Raw genomic sequence first — 24,982 nt, 5'->3', positions numbered from 1 at the left:
CAAGGATGTTTCTGGCCAAATTTGGTAACAATCCATCCAGAACTCTATGACTAGTAGCGATTTAAATGAAATGTTGACGGACGGACGACGGACGGACGGACGGACGGACGGACGGACGGACGACGGACGCCGTGCCATGACATAAGCTCACCGGCCCTTCGGGCCAGGTGAGCTAAAAAAACCATGACGCTATGCCCTAAATGGAATGAAGTATTGATTGTACATGCACCAAAAGCAAAACAAATTATTTCATATTATTTGTTGTGTTAATTAGACATATTTACACACGATTAAACACCAATTATTGTTCAATTTATGAGTATCTTTTATGCTCTGTCGGCAGTGGAGAATTTTTAACTTTAAGGAATTCCCCAATTCCCCAGGATTTCTCCTTAGAAAAGCATTACAAAAGTTAAGGAAAACAAAAGTTAAAGAGCTTTCTTTACAATCTGTTATGCTTTCCTATGGAGAATTTTAAGTTAAGGGATTCCTTAAATTTAAAGGAATGTTCATGAAACTGAGCCCAGTTATTGTTCATGTGATGGACACTTTTTATGCTCTGTCGGCGATAGAGCATCTTTAAAAATGAAAATATTAAAAAATACTTGTGTCCAGAAACAAGTCCATAGCACTATGCCCTATCCACCGAAAGAAAAACTAATTATTATTATTATTAATGTTTTTTTTTAATTAAACATACATTTACTTGAGTAAACACTAATTATTATTAAAATGATGAGTATCGTTTATGCTCTGATGGTGATAGAGGGACTTTAACCGACGTCATTTGTATATGAAACATTATAAACAGTCAACATTATAGTTATATTTATCAAAATTTCTCTTTAAGAAACTAATCATTTCCAAATTATAAATTGATGGATATTTCAATAAATATTTATATAATTATATGTACCCTAAATTAGTAATTGTGTATCAGTTATGTCCACAGGGACCTGGCACGAAAATTTTTAACCAACAGTATACATATAGATATATATGTATCAAGGATTTATATACGTCCTTGATATGTATACTGTTGGTTAAAAAATTTCGAGGTCCCTGTGGTTATGTTTGCATTTGTATACACAATTGATGCAGATTTTACGATTTTAATATATTTTTTTTTCCAAAACCGTTCGCATATTTTTTTCTTGATCAGCATCTTATTCCAAATTTTATTTATAATCAATGGATTTCACTTACCTTGACCACTGCTGATATCCGTACCCTCTTAATTCGTGTACCAAATAGCGTGTACGTATATATATTTATTCTACCTTACTTAAGTTTTTTTTAGGTTGAATCTGTACGTTATTATACTATACGCGTATTTTAAACGTATATATATAGAATCTATATATCATGTCGATTAGCGACTCAATAATTTAATTATTACATGTTTCATAGATTAATTTGACATAACATTGACAAAGTATGCATAAAATATCGTCTTTAATTCAGTAGTTACTATTTCCCCTGTGAAATGTGGTGGTAAAAGTCAATTAATTAATTCTTTTTCTGAATGAACTTTTTTGTTGTCGATGATCGTAGTAAAACGTGTGTGTAAAATTTGTTGTGGTTTGTGGGAAATGTAGGATGACATCATAGAATCCCTCGACGTCGATTGGTCGAACAGTCAAATGCCTCATTCATATTCATATCCGATTCACATGTTTGGGGTGTTACAATTGACCAATTCCGAGACCCCTCTAGGAACAATTGATCAGCCCGCGCACTCTGGATTCTCAACAATCGCTTCTGCCGCAAGTAGGTGGTGATATTGTATATTAAAAACGTGCAAACATGGATATGGCAAAAAGGATTGAGCTGGAAAGGAGGCAGAAACCAGCGGGCGAGGTAGTACACTTTATAACTCTACTTTTTTCCTGATTTAAATTGCAGTTTATCAGTTTGTTTAGTGTTTACATGACCTCGGGGCAGCCGAACATGTGCTTATCAAATGAGCCTACAGAAGGGTATTGGGCTATTTTTGAACATAATTGAGGTTTTAGAGTTTGAAATCGAAAGTTAAAGATACAAGATTTTCATTAGGATATTATCAATGGCGTTGACAGTATGTCCAGGTGTAAATAAGTGTATAAAATTGCTTTATTGGCCATGTTTTTGTGTCTGTTTTCTAGTGTCGGCTCAAATATGGCGCCTCTTGTTTGTAGGGAAATGAGTTGTCAATTTTCATAATTTCCTTGTAACCTTTATCTCAATATCAATTCAAGTATACAAACTCGATGATGATTGTAATATCGACGTGTACGTATCATATGACATGTTTGTTTTTACTTGAAACTCCAAAAACACGGTCACCAGCCTACTGGACCACAACTTGTGCTTGCTGATGAAAACTTTCAGACTAGTGGTGTGTCCGCTTTGTCCGGCATTGATATAGACTGCATCATAGGAGACTTGTAAACTTGATTTTCATATCTATGTGCATGCTAATGTCACCATTGTTACGATAATTATAACAACACACAAAATGCAACCATGTATCATAAGTGTAAAATGGCTTGATGTGGTCTTGCTACAGTGCAAAACCGTCCAACGACAACATAGGTTCGCCATGTTGAATATCTCCTTCACGTCATTCTCCCGGCTATCAGACGTTTGAAAATGTATGAAATGTTGAAAATATAATAAAAATCGTTTTTGTGAAGCAGCGGCCTCATTTATATTCAAGCGCGTCTGTAGAAACGATGTCTTAACAGTGGCACCCTACCAGCACGGCTACGGTCACAGTGACTTGTGTTTGGCTTGTCCGCCATTAGCCTGTCTGGATTCATCTACTACAAAATCATGCATTACAGCTCTCACTTTCATTAACTTTGATTTATTTAGATCGTATGTATCAAGAAGAATTATACGAGTCTTGTCTTGGTAAGTTTTGAGAGACTGGGAGGTGCAAACCAGAAATAGTTTTGTGACCTACTTTCGTCATACAAACGAATCATCCACGTACTTGGACCATGTTTCACTGAAAATCGATTGCTCATAAGCGGACTAAATATTGGGCATTTTGAAATATAATTGAAAATTCGCCTTGAAATTGTTGATTGTTAATCTTTTGATATTATTTTTAATTCATAAAATGTTATAGAAAGTTATTTTCTCACTTCGCATCTTGTTAGCGTTACCTTTCACGGTCCGCCATATTGAATTCTTGCTACAAAGTATCGGCATCCCGGTCGACTTTATCCCGACCAATTTTGAATTCATCTGACAATTTCTCTTGAATTTTTCACATTTATGTTACAAGTAAAGTTGGTAGAAAACTTACCAAATACCTAAGCGCGAGTAATTCACTCTTTAATTCAGGATAAAACGTAGCGTTTTACGTGGTGGTGCTACGTCAAAGGCTTGCCGAGATAAAGTGCCTTTGTTCGCATATTGTACACAAGGCGTCCTAACTGCGCACAAGCTAAAGTAGACCCCACCGCCTCGCGAGAGGTTCTCGAATGAGACAGTTTCGCCGACTTTACATTGATGACAGTGATTTTTGTAATAACTGTAGTAACATACGGACAAAATTGGAACATTTTAATATAAATTGTCGGTGAAACCCTTCGATTTCGCTTGCTTGTTCTTAGACGTTCATAGCGATGCCTTGCCAAGGTGCTTGGTCACGTGACCGGTGTAAGTTCATTTATGTATCGCTACGCGGAAGACAGAAAAATAGTTCGTCATTTTAGTTCCCCGTTTTTCATGAAAAATGGTACTAAGCACTTTTCACTGTCAGGATAAAAATTTATGGGCCAATATATTATCTATCTGCAAGATGCAAATTAAAACGAATTGTCGATTTTATTTTAATGTATTATATGTAATTATAAAATTTTGCAAATTAAAAAAATCCAGTGAAAATTGAGGGGGAAAAAATCCCCTTTTTAAAGATGCTCCACCGCCGACAGAGCATAAATGATATTCATCAATTGAACAATAATTGGTTTTTAATCGTGTATATATACGCCTAATTAACACAAAAAATAATACAAAATAATTTGTTTTACCTTCAGTGCATGAACAATCAGTTCTTCATTCCATATAGGATATAGTGCCACGGAATTTTGACGGGATGCAATTAATTATTTTTTATATTTTTTTCAACTTGAAGTGAAATTAGAAGCTCAAACTTTTCAGTGTCGGTAATGGTGTAAATTGAGTAACTTTTGTAACTGAAGAAAAATACTAAATCGTCTGCTCCTGTTTTTAATAGTAAAAAATACCATTTGTCAGCGGTGAAGCATCTTTAAGGCAATTTGAAGAAGAAAAATCCTATGATCCCGACTCACCCTTGTAATAGGATATTCGTTCTTCATAGTCCCTTAGTATATCTAAGAGAAGATTGTGAAGTTTTTCTAAAGTCAATATATTTGATTGATGTGTGCTTCCAACTTTTAAAATGAGTTTTCTTATCTTTCAGATTCTAGAGTTGAACCTTGACAACTGCCGAGCTACACAAGTTGAAGGACTTACAGATGAATATACAAATCTCAAAAGTCTTAGCCTTATCAATGTTGGTCTGACCACATTAAAAGGTTTCCCCAACCTTCCAAATCTTAAAAAAGTAAGAAAAAATTCATACAGCTCACTGAAACCTGTATGTAATCCATTCCAAAATATTGTTCTGAACAGAATGAAGCATTATGAAAGCAGTAATCAATCTACATGCGCATCCCGAGTCCTGGACTCACAGAATTTTAAAAGGACCCATGAAATTTCTGGGAATGGGTATCTATAACACTGTGGGACCCGTTGTTTTTACAAAAACCATTGAAAAGGACCCACGAAAAATAATCGTAGATTGAACACTGTGAAAGTCATGCAGTTTGTTTTGTATCTCGGGGAATTTCTTTTGAATATTCAAGTTACTTAAACCAGTTTCATCATGAGGATAGTGAAGTTGCTTTGTGTGGAAAAAAAATGATGTGATTTGTTTTTATTTTTGTCAAATGTATTGTTTTTTTTAAACTTGAACAACATAAATGCTGTAGAAAAAATGTCGTAAGATGCATACTTAAAGTACTATCAACAATTGTATAATAAATAAAATAAAAAAAACATTAAATTAATTCCATGATATTGCTTTATCCAGTTGGAACTTAGTGACAACAGAATTTCTGGCACACTCAACCAACTCGCAGGATGCCCGAAGCTTGAACACTTGACGTTGAGCGGGAACAAAATCAAAGATATTGACACATTGAAACCATTGGTAGGTATTGGCGAACCGCTGCTTTCTAATATACAACCTCCATCAAAATGAGATTACATTTATATGTGATGGGGGAAAAAAACTAATTACATATTTAATCGAAAATGTGGGCAAGTGATATGATTAGTTATCTAATATGTTGGTACCCTTTGTATGAAGATGATGCAAGTTGCCTTGTATGAAGTGTCACGGTTAACCGAAAATACGGTTAACCGAAAAATTCAACCGTACGGTTCGGTTCAGTACGATAATTCTAAGTTTCGGTTCGGTTCATTAAAAAAATAACTGTCCTATAATACCTGTAATTTACATGTATAAACTGTATTGCAGATTATTTCATTGAAAATACGGCGAAGTTGTTTGTCAGAATCCTGAGAAAATACACCTGTTGACCGACATATATGTGTAACACGTGTGCAAGTTCAGTCATTCAGAAGATCGTTTTTTGCTGTCTGCGGACATGATTTTTCACATACATAATATCTAAATGATATATTTCACTAAATGTTTGATATTTTATAATTGATAATTTTTTATTATGTATTTTTTCCGATAACATTAATCCCGCAGAATATCGGCAGCTAAATCAAGCCGCCATTGTGTTGCCGATTGTAAACAATCGCGTTTCCGTCGGCCAATATTCCGTGAATTAAACCATTTTACGATTGAACATGCACCTGGTACGTAATAATGTTTATCTCTATTATAATTCAAATGCATATTACTTTTTAAAAACACTTTTTCTGGGATAATACCGATGTATTGATTTGCGGTAAAACTTACGATTTTCACATGTCAATCATCACATAATATTAATAATGCGTCATGAAGGATACGAGAAAAGTTTTAGTGACGAAATAATGTATCATAAAGGATACGAGGACATATATCTCTCTGTGACTGATTAATGTGTCAATAGTACTGAAAGAGTTAAAAAGATAAGAAAATGTTCAATTATGTTTTTTTAAAGATGTTCCACTGCTGAGAGATCATAAATGATACTCAATATTTGAACAAAAAATGGTATTTAATCGTGTTATATGTCTAATTAAGACACAAAATGATATAGAATAATTAATGAATTTCTTTGCTGCATGCACTTTTAGAACTTCAACGTATATAGGATATAGTGCTGTGGATTATTTTTCAGGGCGCAATAAATTATATGTTTTTAATTAGAAGTGAAATCTTGATAAAGAAAAAAAACAACATTTGTTTAAGTGATATACCATCTTTAAATCTAAAGCAGAACTTGCTTTTGATAGAAAATAGACTTAAAAAAGTGTAATTGAGATTTGCCTGAACCGAACCGAAAAAAAACCGAAAAACCGATCAAAAAAAGTTGAAACCGAACCGAGCTGAAAAAACATGAACCGTGACATCCCTAATGCAAGTTGCCTTGTATGAAGATGATGCAAGTTGCCATTTAGTCCTTCACACAGGAATCAAACATGGAAAAAATATGAACAATTCAAAGCCAATTTAAGTGGCAATTACAATGGCAGCCAAGATCATTATCAAAATACAGACAAAAGGTAGCTGACTTGATATTGAAGTGTAATGATACAATTGACAAGACTACTACTCCTAAGCTACTGGAAGGATTTCAACAAAACTTTGTGGCAATAACCCTTATAAGTGTAACTTAGATCTGAAAATGATACTGAAGGTAACTATACTGCACCAAAAAGTGTCATGTTACACATTGTGTGTTGTGTGTCTCATTCTGGTGCAACATTAATGTACAGGTCTAGTACAGTTGTGTTGTGTGTGACAGCCACTCAATAAGCACTGGATCTGTTCTACACTCATGTTTAGTTTTAACAGACATGGCCTCAATTTCTCAAAACAGACCAAATTAAAAAATGGATATAAGTTGAATTTTTTACCAATTTGATTAATTTCCATTATGAAGTGACTTGAAAGTTTAATTTTAAGGCTGATATGTTTTTCTCGAGAAATTGAGGTCAGTGAAGTCAGCAACAATTTTTAGCAGATCTGTATTAAACTGCGAGATTTATTATAACTATATTCTGATAATATTATTTTGATATGACATTCTTGTCGTTGTTATTTCAGGCAGAGCTGGAAAACCTATCAAATTTAGATCTATTTAATTGTGAAGTAACAGCATTAGATGACTATAAAGAGAAAATGTTTGAATTGCTACCTAGCCTAAATTTCTTAGACGGCTATGACAAAGATGACCGAGAAGCTGACGAGGATGAAGACGAAGGCAAGTAAATTATGTGTGAATTTAATGTGGAGTTTTACTGTGGAAAGCAAATGATTATGTAGTGATTTCAAGGGGATCACTGTGCTCACTCTATGGATAGCATTTTGGGCATTTTGCTAATGGAAGACACTAATTGCTAAAATAAAAATAATCGTTTTAGCATTTATTGCTAAGCTCTTTTTTTTTTGGCTGCATAAAAAAAATTGTAATTTCATTTCTTTTTCCATTCTAAATACCTGAGCTATCAAATCCATATGATTCAAGATGGAATTCAAGTTCCTAAACATTTGTCATTCCAAGTGTTACACTGAAAAAAATGATGGCCTTGAGAAGTAGGGAGGAATATGTGGAGGAGTATGAAAATATCATGTTCTTTTTATTATTTTCTTAGTTTTAGCAATTAAAAGCATTGCAAATGTTGCCCTATGCGCTATTTTAGATATCATAATTTTTAAAGAGATAAGTTTCTTTGTTGGGCACTAAGTATGTTCTGCTTAAAAACATTTCTTTTTTGCTAAAGAAAAAAAAAGGTTTTGGCAACTTTTGCTAACGCGTTTTTTTATCTAGAGTTACCAGAAGATCATCTTTTGAAACTGCTACAAATGACATTGAATATGTATTTTGGTGCTTAAGTTTAACAAAGGGAGATAACTTATTATATTGGGAACAAATAACACTGTATGTAAATCAGTAAAACATATAAAATACCCAAGATACTGACTTGGATTTAGATGATAAAGGGCACCTGTCATACAGGTTGTTTAGTAGAATAATAGAACTGTACAGGGCTTTTAAGTTGAAACCTTGTAGATTGAAACAATATCTGGAAGGATGGTTAATCTAATGTAAATTACATATTTACAGGTGTTGATGGAGAAGTAGATGATGAAGAAGATGATGAAGATGAAAACGAAGGTAGGACACTGATTAGTACTTTTCACTACTTTCGAAAATAGCCTAAAGCTTATATACCACCATAAAAAAAAACCATAACTGCAATTTAATGGTTTTGAGATTCCAAAACAACATGGGTCAAGTACGATTACCGTCTATATTATCACAAGAATGTGGAAATAATTGACAGCAAGTTGCATTAGACCCTTGTTTTGGTATCTTGAAATTGTTGTACAGAGTATTTTCAATGTTTGGCTATTTCTGTCCAATTCTAAAATTTAAGATGCTTATTTTGAACCAGCAAAATTAAACATGGTACAGAATAGTACTTCGTATTTAGCTGTTAGATTTTGTGATTTCTTGTTCGAGAAAATACTAAAAGCATCATAGCATTGTGTCTATGAAAAATGTTCTTGTTTTCTGTCTATGACTGCATAACCCCAAAAGATATTAAGAAAAATACTTGCATTATTAATATTTTATATATTAAATTGTTATTGAATATCAAATTCTGTTGTTTTAGAAGATGAGGAAGAGGATGGTGAAGATGATGACGACGACGATGATGACGATGATGATGATGAAGACTTGGACGATGATGATGAAGTACAAGATATTGATGATGAAGAAGATGATGAGGAGGAGGCATCAGCCCTTCAGATGTTACAAAAAGACAATATTGAGGTAAAATCCATTGTTAGAGAATTTCATTACAGAACTGAGTTATAAACATGCAGTGAAGTAGGCTAAATACATAGCACAAAGTGCATATCTCTTCTGGGCATTGGGCCATATATTCTCTGGTTAATTACAAACAGTATTTATTTGATTATTTAATTTTTTGCGTGCCCAGAGTGATTTTGGCCAAACATACACCAACCAGTAGATCAATTTGCAATACCTGGTCAAAGTACATGCTTACTTGTTAAGTGGTACGAGTCTACAATTTTTATTCCATATCATTATTAAAGAAAATTTAACAGCGTTTGTATTGATGTATTGTGGGGGATGACTTCACCACTTCAGCAGTGCTTCATTTGAGCAGTTATGCACTGTTTGTATCGGAATTATGAACTATTCTTGCATGTGCACAAGTTTTCAGATTATAGATCTGCAATTTAGAATAACGAAAAATAAAGGCACACAGGTTGTTACATAGAATAATTTAAAGTTAAGAATAAAATACAGTCAAACCTGATAATAAAAGCCAGACTGGTCAACCCAAAGTAGTGTATTTAATTGTAATCGACCTCTATATAAAGGACATTTTTGCTATGTCCCTTTGGTGACCTTTAAAGACAGGATTGACTGTATGGCCAAGATGAAAAAGTTGACATAAAATTTATGGAATTGTCTTTTATCCAGGATGATTCGGAAGGAGAAGACTTTGAGCCCGGAGATGAAGATGAAGATGAAGATTTTGATGAAGATGAAGAAGGTAAAGTCAGACAATTTGGTTTTTATCATGAAAATATTAAAATCTTGAAAACATTAACGGTCACAAGTCCAATTCTGGGTGTGCATTGCATGATGGAAATTAAAAACTTCTCTTTGGGAATTTTAAAAATTATAAAATTTCAAAATTCAGAAAATCATCCAATTCTTGTCACCAAAATCTAGAAATAGAGAAAGAGTAAATGAAAAGAAAATCTTTTTGCTAATATAAAATGAATTGTGTTAGATTAAATTTTAACAGTATGAAATTTGTTGTGTATTAGGTGAAGCATTACCACAAGGTGTGAAGAGGAAACGAGACGATGAAGGCGAAGACGAGGAAGATGATTAGTTCATTCATGGGGGGAATTGGGGGTCATTCATTTCATCGTCATTTAAATATTCATTTCCATTTTCATCTAAAACTCCATCCAACACATGGATTGAAAGACAATGAGTTGACGTTCTCGCATCATCATTATTATGTATAAATAATTGACTTTGTGTGTTGACGGGAATGGACTTGGTGAGGAGTTTCTTGGTGGCACCTATCATCAGTGATGTCTAAAGTGTGTGATTTAGTATGACCTCCGTTCTTTATCCCATCCATCTGTATGTGAAGTGTTGTGAAAATATGTCAATAAGTGCATTGAAACCGCAGGGTTTGTTTTATAGGTATTAAAACTTGTATGGCATGTATTTGGTGAGATAACTTTTTAGTCTTAAAACTTTCTTCTTCATATTAAATATCAAAGTATCAACTCCAAAATTTCCTAAAATACTTTTCAAAGTGCTGATAACATTCATGATCATACTTCGATATCCGTTATGATTCAGAAATACCTTGCTTATTTAACCAGATAACTGCAATAGTTATGGTTTATCATGAAAGAAAGTTTATTTACAACAATTCAAATGAAGATGGATGTGGAGATAGAGCAGGGGCTTAATCTACCACTGGTGTGAAGATCTCATCAAATTACTGGATATGACCGAATAGAATGTGTACTGTTTGTTGTTGACATACAATTCCTCGCCTCCGATGAAGTTTGGAAAAATGAATGTGATTGTTTTAGATTACATAGACGGACGCTGTAGGACTTCACCTGTTGAATTTTCTTTTTTTGAGAAATTGATTTGTAGATATGTATGTTTTTTCCCCTTCTGTAAACAGATACAAGTTGTAAACAATTTATTTCCTGTGCTGTTAATTGGTTTATTCGTTATTTCATAAATATTGTGACTTAAAATTAACCATTAATAAGACTGCATTGTACAGAGGTGAAAATAATATGAAATAATGAAAGATCCAATTTGTATACTGCCCTTCAATCTTTGTTATGTTGAGCTATCTCTACTGATCATGACTACTCATTGGCTGTTATGTCATAACAACTTGCATGATGTAACGTCGTGATACATTCATGAGGGGAGATAACTCTACAATAGCAAAAGACAGAATCAAGAGTGATAATTTGTTTTGTTATGACTTGAAAAGTGCCTGATCTATACCTATGTGAATATTTATCATAAAGAGTTCCTTTGAAATTTTAATCTAGAAAAATTGGTCCGAACTCTTTAATTTCTGTATTAATGCTCGAAGAGTTTTTAAAAAACCATTTAAATATTTTGATTTTGATCTTTAGTTAGTACATAATAATGACTTTTATGTGTTGATTTTTAGATAAAGGCTAAGCATGTTGATATCAAAGGAAATTTATTTCATATACAAATCACTTCAGATTTTATGTTATTTAGGAAATTGTGAATGCGGTTTGAGAGTTAGCATTTATCCACCATATTCTTCTATTGAAAAGATATTTTTGAAGGGTGATTTCACCAAGAATGCTTATGAAAGTGGGTATTACTGACAATAAAATAGTAAAAAGCGTTATTTTTACATTTTAGAAATACATCTTTTCTTCAATATTTATTTATTCAGTTGATAACACAATCTTGTTGATGATTCTAAATGTGTTTCTTGGTAGCTATTATTCTATCTTGTCAAAGTTTTAACTCTTTCACCCCTGAAGACACATTTGACATCTTCTAGTTCAATGATCAGAACAGTCCATAATGAAACTTCAGGGATGAACGGGTTATTATTTCAATTGAATATGTATAACATACATTTCATGTCCAACCCATTGATCCATTAGCTGTTGACTGGTTGATTATTTTTATCTTTACTTTTTTTGGAAGTCATCTTTTTACGTTACAATACATTTTCACCGAATGAGCCACTCTGCATGGAACAATGGGTTTACGGTACTGTATGTGACAATTTCATTGCATAATCAGGATTTTCATTTGACTCTTGATACATGTATTTTACTTGAAAGCATTTATGACCATAATGTTTTCAGTCTCCTTTATTAGGGCATTTAATATCATTTAATTTTGAGGTGTGGCGCAAAAGATTTATCAAGAGTCAACTGAAGTCTGTTTCACAAGACATTAAATCATACTTAGAAAGTCACAAAAGTGTTCATCACAATGTGTGTGGGATAGGGAGAGAAGCATTGCCAGCTTGTTTTGGTGAAGTTTGTTGTGAGGAGAATTTTATCCTTGCTCGGTCAACCATACTCTTGGACCAATGTTTATTTGGTCATGTAAATAAATAGGATGCATCTTTATATGCAAAATATAAGTAAAATAGGTGTCGTGTTATTTCTTAATTCAACCAGAAACATCTACTGACAGCGGTCGCAGTGGTCAAGATGTCTCAACATTTACCATAAGCCCCCCCATCTCTAGGTTGTGAGTTCGAATCCCAGGAAGTGACTGCTGGTCAGTGGCTTTTCTCCAGGTACTCCAGTTTTCCTCCAGTAACAAACTTGGTACATTCTTCTATGACCTGGCTGTTAATAGGACGTTAAATAATGAAATCTATTCTCACAATCCCATCTGTATTTGTATGACCACACAGATTTCAGAATATTTTTTGAGGAAATTTGCATGAAAGTGTCTCCTATCGGAAGATTACTCAAAAAATTTTGCATTGTATGAAAACATCATCAAGAATCTGTACAGACACGCATACTAAGGTGAGAAGTGATTGCCAACGAAGACTTTTTTGTTAGCTCACCTGGCCCGAAGGGCCGGTGAGCTTATGTCATGGCGCGGCGTCCGTCGTCCGTCGTCCGTCCGTCCGTCCGTCCGTCCGTCCGTCAACATTTCCTTTAAATTGCTACTAGTCATAGAGTTCTGGATGGATTGTAACCAAATTTGGCCACAAACATCCTTGGGGGAAGGGGAACAGAACTTGTATAAATTTTGGCTCTGACCCCCTGGGGGCAGGAGGGGCGGGGCCCAATAGGGGAAATAGAGGTAAATTCTATAAATCGCTACTTGTCCTTGAGTTCTGCATGGATTGTAACCAAATTTGGCCAGAAACATCCTTGGGGGAAGGGGAACAGAACTTGTATAAATTTTGGCTCTGACCCCAAGGGGGCAGGAGGGGCGGGGCCCAATAGGGGAAATAGAGGTAAATCCTATAAATCGCTACTTGTCCTAGAGTTCTGCATGGATTGTAACCAAATTTGGCCAGAAACATCCTTGGGGGAAGGGGAACAGAACTTGTATAAATTTTGGCTCTGACCCCCCGGGGGCAGGAGGGGCGGGGCCCAATAGGGGAAATGGAGGTAAATCCTATAAATCGCTACTTGTCCTAGAGTTCTGCATGGATTGTAACCAAATTTGGCCAGAAACATTTTGGGGGAAGGGGACCAGAACTTGTATAAATTTTGGCTCTGACCCCAAGGGGGCAGGAGGGGCGGGGCCCAATAGGGGAAATAGAGGTAAATTCTATAAATCGCTACTTGTCCTAGAGTTCTGCATGGATTGTAACCAAATTTGGCCAGAAACATCCTTGGGGGAAGGGGACCAGAACTTGTATAAATTTTGGCTCTGACCCCCGGGGGGCAGGAGGGGCGGGGCCCAATAGGGGAAATAGAGGTAAATTCTATAAATCGCTACTTGTCCTAGAGTTCTGCATGGATTGTAACCAAATTTGGCCAGAAACATCCTTGGGGGAAGGGGAACAGAACTTGTATAAATTTTGGCTCTGACCCCTCGGGGGCAGGAGGGGCGGGGCCCAATAGGGGAAATAGAGGTAAATCCTATAAATCGCTACTTGTCCTAGAGTTCTGCATGGATTGTAACCAAATTTGGCCAGAAACATCCTTGGGGGAAGGGGACCAGAACTTGTATAAATTTTGGCTCTGACCCCCGGGGGGCAGGAGGGGCGGGGCCTGTTAAGGGAAATAGAGGTAAATCCTAAAAATCGCTACTTGTCCTAGAGTTCTGCATGGATTGTACCACCCAAATTTGGCCAGAAACATCCTTGGGGTTAACAGAATTCGTATAAATTTTGGCTTTGACCCCCTAGAGCAGTGGGGCTCAATACGGGAATTAGAGGTTAATATTCAAATTCCTTCAGAAAATAAACAATGAACTTGTATTCAGAACATTACTTGGCATTACCAACCAGGTGAGCGATACAGGCCCTCTGGGCCTCTTGTTAAAATAAACATTGTGTATCCCTGGTCACTACTAGCCGCAATACACCGCTCAGCTAGAGAGAACTTATCTGTAGGTAGGACTAGTAATCCAGAGGTCCCGAGTTCGATCCCTGGCAGAGGCAGGTATTGAATTTATTGTAAATCTTGCACCCTGTTACATTTGCACAACTCCAAACCCTAGATTAGGTAATATATATTTCAACATTTGAGGACAGTTAACCCATTGAGTGCCATGCCAGAGTCTTGCGGTGTTGACTGATAAATGTACTATGATCTCCTTCTTATAATGATTAATCAATTGAAAGTCGAAAGCCAGCTCAGGCTTCGGGTTAAGATACATTCATGTTTAAGTTTGTTAATGCTGATGGATACATCTCCATTCCGGTTTTGCACTTTTCCTTTTTTTTAAAGTTTCTCGATACGTTACAACACTAAGTGACAATAATAATTTCCTTCAATGAGTATAAATACAGTTACATGTAGTTCATACGATATAGAGAAAACATAAAAGGGAGGTGCTGTAACTCCCTTAATTAAGTTTATATATACATCCTCCGTAGTAACGGTTTACACAGACGACAGATAGGACAGGTGGAATATCCTTGGGTAATCTTTCTAGAACTTTTAACCTATCCTTAATGCGTTGACAGATGGAGCAGATGCATTATTCTCGGACAAATAGTTGACAAGTTTGAATGACACGATTACTGATTTCTGAAGTGAAGTTTGCACAGCTTTTAGACGTGTCCTCTTGTGGATCTATATATGTACCAACTTCGCTAGCCAAGGGTACAGTAGTCTACGATACAGTATCGCAGTCTACTGTACCCTTGACTGGCGAAGTTGTATAACTACTCGCTTCAAAAATTAGTTTTCTGTCCATTTCATCCAGCGATGTTGCATTATACAATCTATAGAAAGACCGGAAATGCTGAACACTTCAGCAGGGCTGAACCTAATCGCATATCCTCGATACTCAGCATTACTGATGCACTCGTGGGTCAATGTAAAATTTGAGGTGTTACAGGAGGGAAAGAGAGAATCTGATGGTGATGATAATACCTAGCATATCCCTGTAAATAGTGTGTATTGTGCAATCAAATGTAGGTCTTTGACAATGGTTTGATTGTATTCTTTGACCAAATCTTGATTTAAACAACTTATATAATTCTTCAGTGCTTATTATATCACCTTTTGCCAGAAGTTTGCAGCAAATTACTAGAAAAACTCATTACCTTATCAACAAATATCACATTATAATATAGACAAATGAATCTTGGTAAATCATACTTAAATTGCGTCATTTTGATAATTGGAAACCAACCTTTTTTTTTTAGTAAGATCAAAATATTGACCCAAATGACCCAACAAAATGTTGTTGTAAGTGTCGTATGGATTGTAGTGATTGCTGTTACTCATTTATACGATTGTAACAGGGCGATCGTATAACTTTCGCTTGGAGCGGTCTACGGCCCCAAATGTAACGGGGAGAGAGTAGTGTGTCGCCAACCAAGCTCGAACCCGCGACCCTGGACTTACTAGTCTGCCTCTCTACCGACTGAGCTAAAGGGAAATTCCCGTAGGACGAAGCTAGAAGGCGACCTTATCACTATATACAATTAAAACCTGCTACACAATATAAGATAAAATATTCAAGACATCAGGATGACAAAATAATGCAGAGACACGTTTAACTTAATCTGTATTTTTATTTGTTTACAATGAAACAAAACGTACAATTTTCACAGCTGTACTATAGCTTGGAGTAACAAATATGGGGGAGAGATATAACAAGTCATGTGGAGAACCATAATTTGTCTTTAGAAGTCGCACTCATCATCAGTCTGATACAAAACGAGCAGTAAATTGGTCACATGGAAATAAATATTTCATTTCTTATTCTCATACAAAATCATGTAAGGGGAGATAACTATCTAAAACAAACAAAACTTTATATATTGTATCTTAAATGTTGATACAATGAAAGTAAAATAAATATGGCATTTACATATGGTATGTGCTTTGCAAGCTAACAAATATAACACAAAAAAGAGCATTCTGTACAGCACTTCCTTTGGATTCAGAACCTTGATGTAATGAACCAGGGTGTAAAATAACCAGTAGCACTTTTAATATCTATAGTCATGTGTTCAGAAAATAGGAACATATTTTAGAACTCTCTCCACCACAACTTGTTTTGCGATATTTTCGTGAGTTCAGCCGTTTGAACACTTTGTTCATAAGAATATTAGATGTTCAACAATATCATAATATATTTAATTACATGTCTTGTAGAAACCTGCGAGGTGATCGGAATACCCTGACAAGTTTCTGCCTTTGTCCTTAATAAATTGAGTTAATGTCTATAATGAGCATCGTAAAGGTCCGCTCCATATGTGGAGATCATTGTATATCTACCTGGTATCTACTACCACAACGGAATATAACTATGAATTCTTGTATCCTTTTCTCTTTTAAATGGAAAGTCTGTGATCTTTTTGAGCACGACGCTGATGATTCATTTGATAGTGACAATTACCACTGGTGATCTCACTCAGATATTATCAGTCTTCTAACTTCACTGACAATGTAATGAAATAATTATCATACGTATATGCATGCATACTGTTGATCAGAAACTTATTGATATGTTAAATAGTTGTGATCTACATGATCTAATCACTTGTATAGTACTAGATGTCAAATGCTAATCACTTTAAAAATTAGGTTTGTTATCTTTTTTAACAAAAATAAGATTTGGTATTGTGAATCAGGCTTGCTAAAATATGATTACCAGGAAAATACAAGATATGACATGTACAACACAAGTAACAGTACATTTACATGTGTATAATCTTTCAATATACAGTGTACTTGGGCATATGTATTATATTTTGAAACATTGAGGATCGCAACCTAGCTAAGCTCGTACCCGGTAACAAGTTACACGACGGTACGTTTAACCCTTCAACTCAACTCACCCAGTTAAAATAACTCTGAACAGATACAGACAGGACCATGATAAATATTATTTGTATTAAAGTTAACGACAATAACTATACAAAGTTTAACAAGATATTTAACTTAGTAACTATATTGTATATGAACTATTATACAGACGTTACGGCAATTTCAACAAGATCAGCATAACCATAGCAACAAAAGAATTATAACTCATTCACCCCTAAAAATTCACAATGAACTGTTCCAGCCTTTGATCACAGAAGTGTTCAAATGTGTCTGGAGGGGCGAACGAGTTAATCAACAATTTATCAGTTTACATAATTTGATATTACTTCTTTCTTTGTATGGTATAATACTAATTATAGAAAAAAGGATATTAACATCACTCTAAACACGATCTTTTACAAAGCAATCAACGGTTTTCAGACATATATTTCCTCTACAAGTACATAGTAATTTTGCTGTGTAACTTAGCTTAATCACATTGATACAGTATGGGCACCGGCTTATATTTTAGACTAATCTTGTCACTGATTTAGAAAAGTATAAATGTGCTTTCTTGGGTGAATAAGTTAACACAAATTAGTGCATTAGAGACTAACAGTCCTGACAATGAAATCTAACAGAACTAGTCTCACCATTGTTCTCTTAACATAACTCCAAACATTTACATTAAGATCTATAGAGTAACTTCCCTTTGTTTCACTCCGGAGTCGAACCAAGGGAATTAACTGTCATAGATCAAAATGAAGTATTCAATGATAACATATAAGTCTATTAAATTAACATTAAATCCCATTTTCTCTTTCCAGAAAAAACAGACATAGCTCACAAAAACAAAAAATAGGGAAAAAACTTGAGTACTTGAGTGGAAAAACCTACAACTACTCATTTTCACATTGTTGACTCCAAATAGAAAAAAATTTCAACTTGCACCAAAAATGTACCAGAAAAACAGATTTTACAGCTGGGATACATTAACCTGTAACTAAAAGTGGACAACCCTCTCTACGACAAATGGACTTGGCCATACTTTGATCTTGACAGGACTCCCAAGACATTGAGGGTAGGTGGGAAGTGTACATGGCATTAAATTCTACTTTGGCAAGAATTTGTCACTTAGAAAGCCAATCTCTTCTTATCCATGTATCAAACACCTTTATGGCAGTATGAAATCATACACTAATTCAGTATTTTCGGGGTCTTATTAAGCACTTTTCGGAAATTTAAGCACTTCTCAATGTTTGCACAGACTACTTCAACTTATAACAAAATATTGTTTTTATGTGCAGGAAATTCTTCCCGCTCAGCTACTCTATATACGACACAAACGTTTGGAATGCAGTGTAGGAGTACTATGTCCCTGTATAACTATACATATTATGACTTCTACACACAAATATCATCCCATGGGGCACAATCCAAAAAACAAGACCAGCTATAAACTTAAAAATCGGAACTTCATCCTGTTTGAGTGTTTACTTTGTCGCCTCGATGCTGGTGAAGCTCGGCACCTTACACACGCCAGTGATCGGGGCTAGCTGTTCCATATTTCCGGTTTCCACAGCGTTGATAATCCTCATTGTGTTTGTTGATCCAGAGCCTGGTTTCCATCCTGTTACTATGACAATGGGGTCACCGACCTTGACAAATCCACGCTTCATGCTGACGTCAATTCCCTTGTAGATTCGGCGATCGACATCAGCAGTCCACTCAGACAGTACAGGTTCTGCAATAGAACAAGGGAGATAAGCATGTTAGGCATAACAGGTTTGTATAATTACTTCAAATACTTCAGCACTCGATAACATACACTTGCATACAATGACTAAACAAATAATGATAGACATTTTACTATGTGTAAATTAGAAATCATGAATTAACCAAAAAAATTTCCTGCAAATTATTTTGAGTCTTCTGCTTTAATGAATTTCTTTATGATACAATTTACTGAGTAAATTCACTAGTATAAGATTCAAGATGATCTATATCAGAAAGAACAATTATTGGTGCTGTAGAAATATTTGAAAAGAAAACTTTTTCTGCAATAACATGGTAATAAGTGGTGATGAAAACTCCACAAGCTTTAAAATCAAACAAGAATAAATATTCTAGACCTCTTTTTTTCATTACAAGGTTACAAGCAAACAGAATCAGACAAGAATTCCAAGGAAGTGGATGTGTGGCCTGCACAGCATCACAAAAAATAGTTATTTACAGTTGAAAATATTGTTAATAAAAAGGTAAAGTAATCAAATCCCGTAATTCTTGCAAATGTTGATGAATTTTTACCAGTATCGAACCATCTTAGATCTCATTGATATAAAACAATACACCAAATTTGGTTGAAATCGGACAATAAATACTGAATTTATATATAACGGAAATCATGTTTTGATGATTTTAAAGTCCCGTAACTCTTGCAAATATTGATGTATTTTGACCAGTATCAAACCCATCTAAGATCTCATTGATATAAAGCAACTTATAAAATTTTGTTGAAATTGAACAATAAATACTAAAGTTATTGAGCGGAAACCATGGATTTATCTGTTTTGACGATTATAAAGTCCCATAACTCTTGCAAATATTGACGGATTTCAACCATTATTGAACTCATCTCAGATTTCATTGATTAAAAGCAACTTAAAATTTTTTGTTGAAATTGGACAATAAATACTAAAGTTATTGAGTGGAAACCATGGATTTAGCTGTTTTGACGATTTTAAAGTCCCGTAACTCTTGCAAATATTGACGGATTTCGACCAATATTGAACTCATCTGAGATCTCATTAATATAAAGCAACTTATAAAATTTTGTTGAAATTGGACAATAAATATTTAAATTATCGAGCAGAAACCATTGATTTATCTGTTTTGATAATTTTAAAGTCCCATAACTCTTGCAAATATTGATGGATTTTGACCATTATCAAACTCATCCGAGATCTCATTGATATAAAGCAGTATACCAAATTTGGTTGAAATCAGACAATAAATAATTAAGTTATCGCACAGAAACCGTTTCCCTGACACCAACGCCGACATAGTGATACCTAAGTGACGCCCTTGCGTTGCAAGCGGCACAAAAATAAGTAGGGGCTGTTGCTGGACATTACCCTAATTCTAAAAGGATTCAGTTTCATTAAAAGCAGTGCTTATTGCTGGTGAATTATGGTAAGACTACATGAGAGTATTTGTATTATATTTCAGAGCATGCCATCCAAAAGACATAACAACTAGGGCAATAAGGCAAACAATTCCCATCCACTGTCAACAAATAAGTTCAATCATCTAATTGCAGCGATCTCCCTAAATCCGAGATTTTCTCTCATATCTTCCAGATACATATCAAGGATATTATACCTGTTTCTAATTATTCACAATCGCCTTGGTAAGAAAGTGTTATTATCATCTCACAATGAGTATATCAATGTTTCGTGTATTATAAAGTCGTTAAAAATAGTGGACTCGTATGGCCAGCAAATAAGTTCTCAAAATAATAGGAAAAAATGCTCTTTCAAAAAAATAAGTAGAAATATCTTTCAAAATAATAATAAAAATACTCTACTCTATCAAAATAAAAAGGAAAAATATTCTTACAGCAGAGCCTAAAGTCTTACCTTATTTAGTGACCCCTTGAGCAGACCCTATATTTCCTACTCTTTAATACCCCAATATATGAAAGAGTCTTCTAATCATTTGCTGACTCACTATAGTTACGTGGTATTAGGACCTGTCGTCTACTGTCTAGTACAACACTTAAGTGGGGAGGTAAAATCAGCTTTTAACAGAATCTTTAACACATGCATAACAATACACACAAAAGAAATGTTAGAAACGCAGCATTGCTGTAAAACATGGCAGTGTGTACAGATATCAAGATAAAGCAAACCAATCCAATAGGTCCTTGGCATCATAAAAACTGACAGAGTAGGTGGTATCTATGTATTATTACAAGATTTCAGAAAGAAAAATCATATCACAAGTGTTCTGCTAACCTAGCATCTCTTCTCTAGATCTTTTAACTTTGAAGGAGATAGGGGAAGGATGGTCAACTAAGTATAAGTGTCCTTACTTTAGGCCATGAGTTTGAAAACAGTGTGGTGAAATTATAAGAACTAACCATGATTTGGTGGTTTTTCTCTGGGTATTTTGGCCTAACTGAATCTCCAAATCCAGGCACCTTATTACTAAATGACCCTAAATAGCTGTTCATAGGTCATTATCCTTTTCACCACTGTAGATCATGATGGACTCTTCCAGATCAATGTATGGTAGAGTTTACTTTAGTTACATAGGGGTGAAAAAGTTGAAGACAACTACCTAACTTGAGATATCAATAAGATATAATTTAACTAAATTCCATATGAATCAGAGCGGGCACAGTGGGACAGGGCAGACATTAGTTACTCTGTGTCCCACCAGCCTCTCGTTTGACATTAACAAATTACCCATCATATTGTGATTTCGTTGTCACAGTCCCATGACAGTAAGGGATTCAATCAACCATCCTGGCGACAGGGGATAAGATGAAAATATCCAAGCAATAGTGGACATGAACCCAACTTAAAGACTAGAACTTTGATAAAGAGTCGGTCAACAACAGCATGCTTCTCCAAGCAATTATAACGCAAACGAACAACATAATAGGAACAGAATGAAAAGACTAGGGACAGGATCAAACTCACTGTACCTGGTTTGTCCGACGGAAATTCTAACTCATGAGGTAACACTTAAAAAGAATTTGAATAATCAAAATATGTGAAACTTTCAAGTATCCAAATATATGTACACATTTCTATCGTCCAAATATAGTTTTCATTTGAAGTCATCCAATCTAGACTAGCTTTAAACAGGACATCTTAAAATTATATATATATTTTTTCTTTTTCTTTTGTTGGGGTAATTTATTCAAGTCTGTCTAAATGATATTTCAATAAAGAAAATGATGTGGACCTCGCTCAAGTTTACATGGAAGTTATCATTTTCACAAGCCCACAATTAAATAAGAAATATCCATTATTGTATTGAACATATTCAGCATTTGCAGATTACAAAGTTGTCTGCCCTTGTGAGTAGCTACATTAAGAATCAAAGGTGTTGAATATGACATCATATGTCATTACAAATGTAACATTATGGATTTCAGAGGAAAATAATAACTTTTACACCAACTAATGATGAATTTATTGATAACTACACCTATATGAGCAGAAAACTGTAGTTTGTAGCGTCAGAGAGACACGAGTTTATACTATGAACAGCAAACATGCTTGACAGAAATCATTTGAATATCAATTCAGATGATAAAAGTGATAAAGAACGCATGCAGTAATTTCTTCAACTTTATAAACTATGCAATTCTGACTCCAAAATTTTAACCGGAAAATACTGAAACTAGCTGTATTTGAAATCTGTTTCTACACGCTATCAAACTGACTGTAGACCACAGGAAATCATACCATGAAGACCATCATCATTAGCCATTAAGGCATCCGATTACTTTATAACCCACAAACGTTCAAGTGTAACATGCTGGTAATCAAAAGCCTTAATGGCCTGCGAAGATGAACCAAGATACTATAATCTCAATCTGATAATTAGATTTTAATTGAGTTATGAAGATGCTTCATTTCAGAGATGAAATTGCCTTTTAAATACAAAAATATTCAGCAATTCTGAGATTGACACTTGGATATACTTTTCTATTCTTTAATGATGGGTCAACACTTTAACTTGAAAGAGTGAAAAGGCAAACCACTGCAAAGTCTCCCAAACTTACACGGTATCTTGTTCTATAGACTATTCTGTATCGGCACATTACAGAGTTATCTGCCCTTACGGTTAGATATTGATAATGCGACATCATGTGCGTACAAGCGTAATATCCTACATTTCAGAGAAAACATTGTAAATTGCACTCACAAATTAATAAATTAATGTCACAATGCATACCTACCCACAAGGGTATTTAAGGCACAGACAGAATAGGAATATACAGCTCCAGATAAAAACCTGCATGTTATAACTCAAACAAGAGGCACAAGGACCTTAACGGTCATCTGACTACCTTGGCAATAACCATATATAGGAAATTAATTAGACATAGTGTCATGGTAGCCATTTGCCATTTTGGGATCAACCAGAGATGTAACAACACGTTGTCTGGACCAGTTCAGGTTCATTTCATGCAAGTTTCAGCCAAATCGCACCGGTAGAACTTGAGAAGAAGTTCAAAATGTGTTTTCAAGATGGCGGCTGTGGCGACAATCTTGGATTTCAGATCGACCCGAAAAATAACAACACTTTGTCGGGACCATGTCAGGATCATTTCATGCAAGTTTCAGCCAGATCAACCTGGTAGAACTTGAGAAGAAGTTCAAAATGTGAAAAGTTAATGCACGGCAGACGATGATGGACGAAACGTGACGACTATAGGTCATCCTGACCCTTTGGGTCAGATGACCTTAATGATGAAAGAGGTATCTTTCAATGATACTGTACTGAATAGTATAACTAAAGGATGTAAAATCATAAAATATTGGATTTTCACACTGACAAATATATTTGTTTCATCTTCTGACCTGAACAAAACACAACAAAATGAAAATCTTTTAAACATTTTAAACGAATATAGCACAATGTAACATCATAAAAGGAATAAGAGGGTAAATTAAGATCAGTTCAAAGTTTAACAAAATAAATAATACTTGAAAGTTATAACAATAAAAGAACACATAAATGTCTATCAGAACCAAATTGGAGCTACATGAATGTATCACAGATATGGCATATCATATCACAGATTATCAAAGTTTATCTATTGTCCATAGAAATATTCACTACTGAGTTTTTGGCTGTTCACTGTTAAACATGAAATTCCACTTGTATTCAAGAAAAATGTTCCACCAAACAAAACAGGTCTTGAAACTACACATAATATACGACAAAGTTCTTTAATTGCTGCAAGTATGGTATTATGTAATTCTCGGGATGTTCATGAAAAGTCTCTGATGAAAAAAACAACAGTTTTTCACATTCGCTATGAAATTGTATCAAGTTTCTTTAATCACTATGGGTATTATATTATGTAAATCTCAGGATGTTCTTGAAAATTCTCTGATGAAAACCCCCAGTTTTTATCACTTCTCTATGATATAGTTCCTTTAATCGTTGTGGTTTGTGTTAGGTAGATAGTGGTGTATTGGCGGATTATCTCCGTCCGTCACGTTAAGTATACGCAGTGTATTTGTGTTGCCACTCCCGGCTTGCCAGCCACTCAGCAACACTACCACATCACCCGTTTTAAGAATGCCTTTTTCTTTCCCAAAACTCAGCGTCTCAAAGACGCGTTTATCCATGTCAGCCGTCCACAGGCGCTCTCTTGACTCTGAAATGTTCAAATGTCCAGCCACATGCAGGTTAGGGACCATACTACATTGCACTAGCATGTATAGGCAGGAAAAAACCCACTCCGATCTGATGTGTTTCAGGTTTCTTACTTTGACTTTGTTATGGCCACATGCTAAATATAGATAAGAATTTCACAGATGCATAATCGTCACAGGCTCCAGTTTCATCAACATTGCTGAATTTGGAATTTTTCGTAGAAAAATATTACAGAACAGGACAGCAAGGTTGATTTTCTCCTTCACTTCTGTAATACTATGCGGAATTTAAAGTTTAAAAGGAATCCTC

The 24,982-nt window shown here is 34.9% G+C and overlaps 2 protein-coding genes across 14 annotated transcripts in view; one reads left to right on the top strand and one right to left on the bottom strand.

The window, feature by feature from the left end:
* Positions 1-1,700: 1,700 nt before the first annotated feature.
* Positions 1,701-12,450, top strand: LOC138306373 (acidic leucine-rich nuclear phosphoprotein 32 family member B-like). Of its 2 annotated transcripts, none has more exons than XM_069246812.1 (8): positions 1,701-1,860; positions 4,439-4,582; positions 5,111-5,230; positions 7,310-7,466; positions 8,331-8,381; positions 8,887-9,044; positions 9,726-9,798; positions 10,079-12,450. In XM_069246812.1, exons 1-8 carry the CDS (start codon positions 1,807-1,809, stop codon positions 10,144-10,146), a joined length of 825 nt encoding a protein of 274 aa, XP_069102913.1. In that variant the 5' UTR covers positions 1,701-1,806; the 3' UTR covers positions 10,147-12,450. The 2 variants fall into 2 exon arrangements, with proteins under 2 accessions (XP_069102913.1, XP_069102912.1); XM_069246811.1 differs by having other exon boundaries at positions 8,884-9,044.
* A 3,556-nt stretch (positions 12,451-16,006) lies between these two features.
* Positions 16,007-24,982, bottom strand: part of LOC138305549 (pyruvate kinase PKM-like) — an 84,888-nt gene continuing 75,912 nt past the window's right edge. For 10 of the 12 annotated variants that reach the window (XM_069245823.1, XM_069245826.1, XM_069245827.1 and 7 more), the window contains 2 exons: positions 21,978-22,016; positions 16,007-19,010 (listed from right to left, as the gene is read on the bottom strand). In XM_069245823.1, the coding sequence (XP_069101924.1) occupies positions 18,760-19,010; positions 21,978-22,016 (290 nt within the window). In that variant the 3' untranslated portion in view covers positions 16,007-18,759. Of the gene's footprint in view, positions 19,011-21,977; positions 22,017-23,893; positions 24,675-24,982 lie in introns of those variants that run through there. The other 2 variants (XM_069245824.1, XM_069245825.1) reach the window with 2 other exon arrangements.

Source organism: Argopecten irradians, chromosome 13 (assembly GCF_041381155.1).
Source record: "Argopecten irradians isolate NY chromosome 13, Ai_NY, whole genome shotgun sequence".
Classification (NCBI taxonomy): domain Eukaryota; kingdom Metazoa; phylum Mollusca; class Bivalvia; order Pectinida; family Pectinidae; genus Argopecten; species Argopecten irradians.
The sequence above is the reverse complement of the archived record's forward strand: the minus strand, read 5'-3'. Positions and strand labels throughout refer to the sequence as shown.

Excerpts from the sequence above, each read along its gene's own strand:
- LOC138306373 (XM_069246811.1), top strand. The coding sequence starts at position 1,807 with ATGGATATGGCAAAAAGGATTGAGCTGGAAAGGAGGCAGAAACCAGCG. Across the intron at positions 1,861-4,438 it reads GGCAGAAACCAGCGGGCGAG|ATTCTAGAGTTGAACCTTGA; the intron begins GTAGTACACTTT and ends CTTATCTTTCAG. Across the intron at positions 9,045-9,725 it reads TACAAAAAGACAATATTGAG|GATGATTCGGAAGGAGAAGA; the intron begins GTAAAATCCATT and ends TCTTTTATCCAG.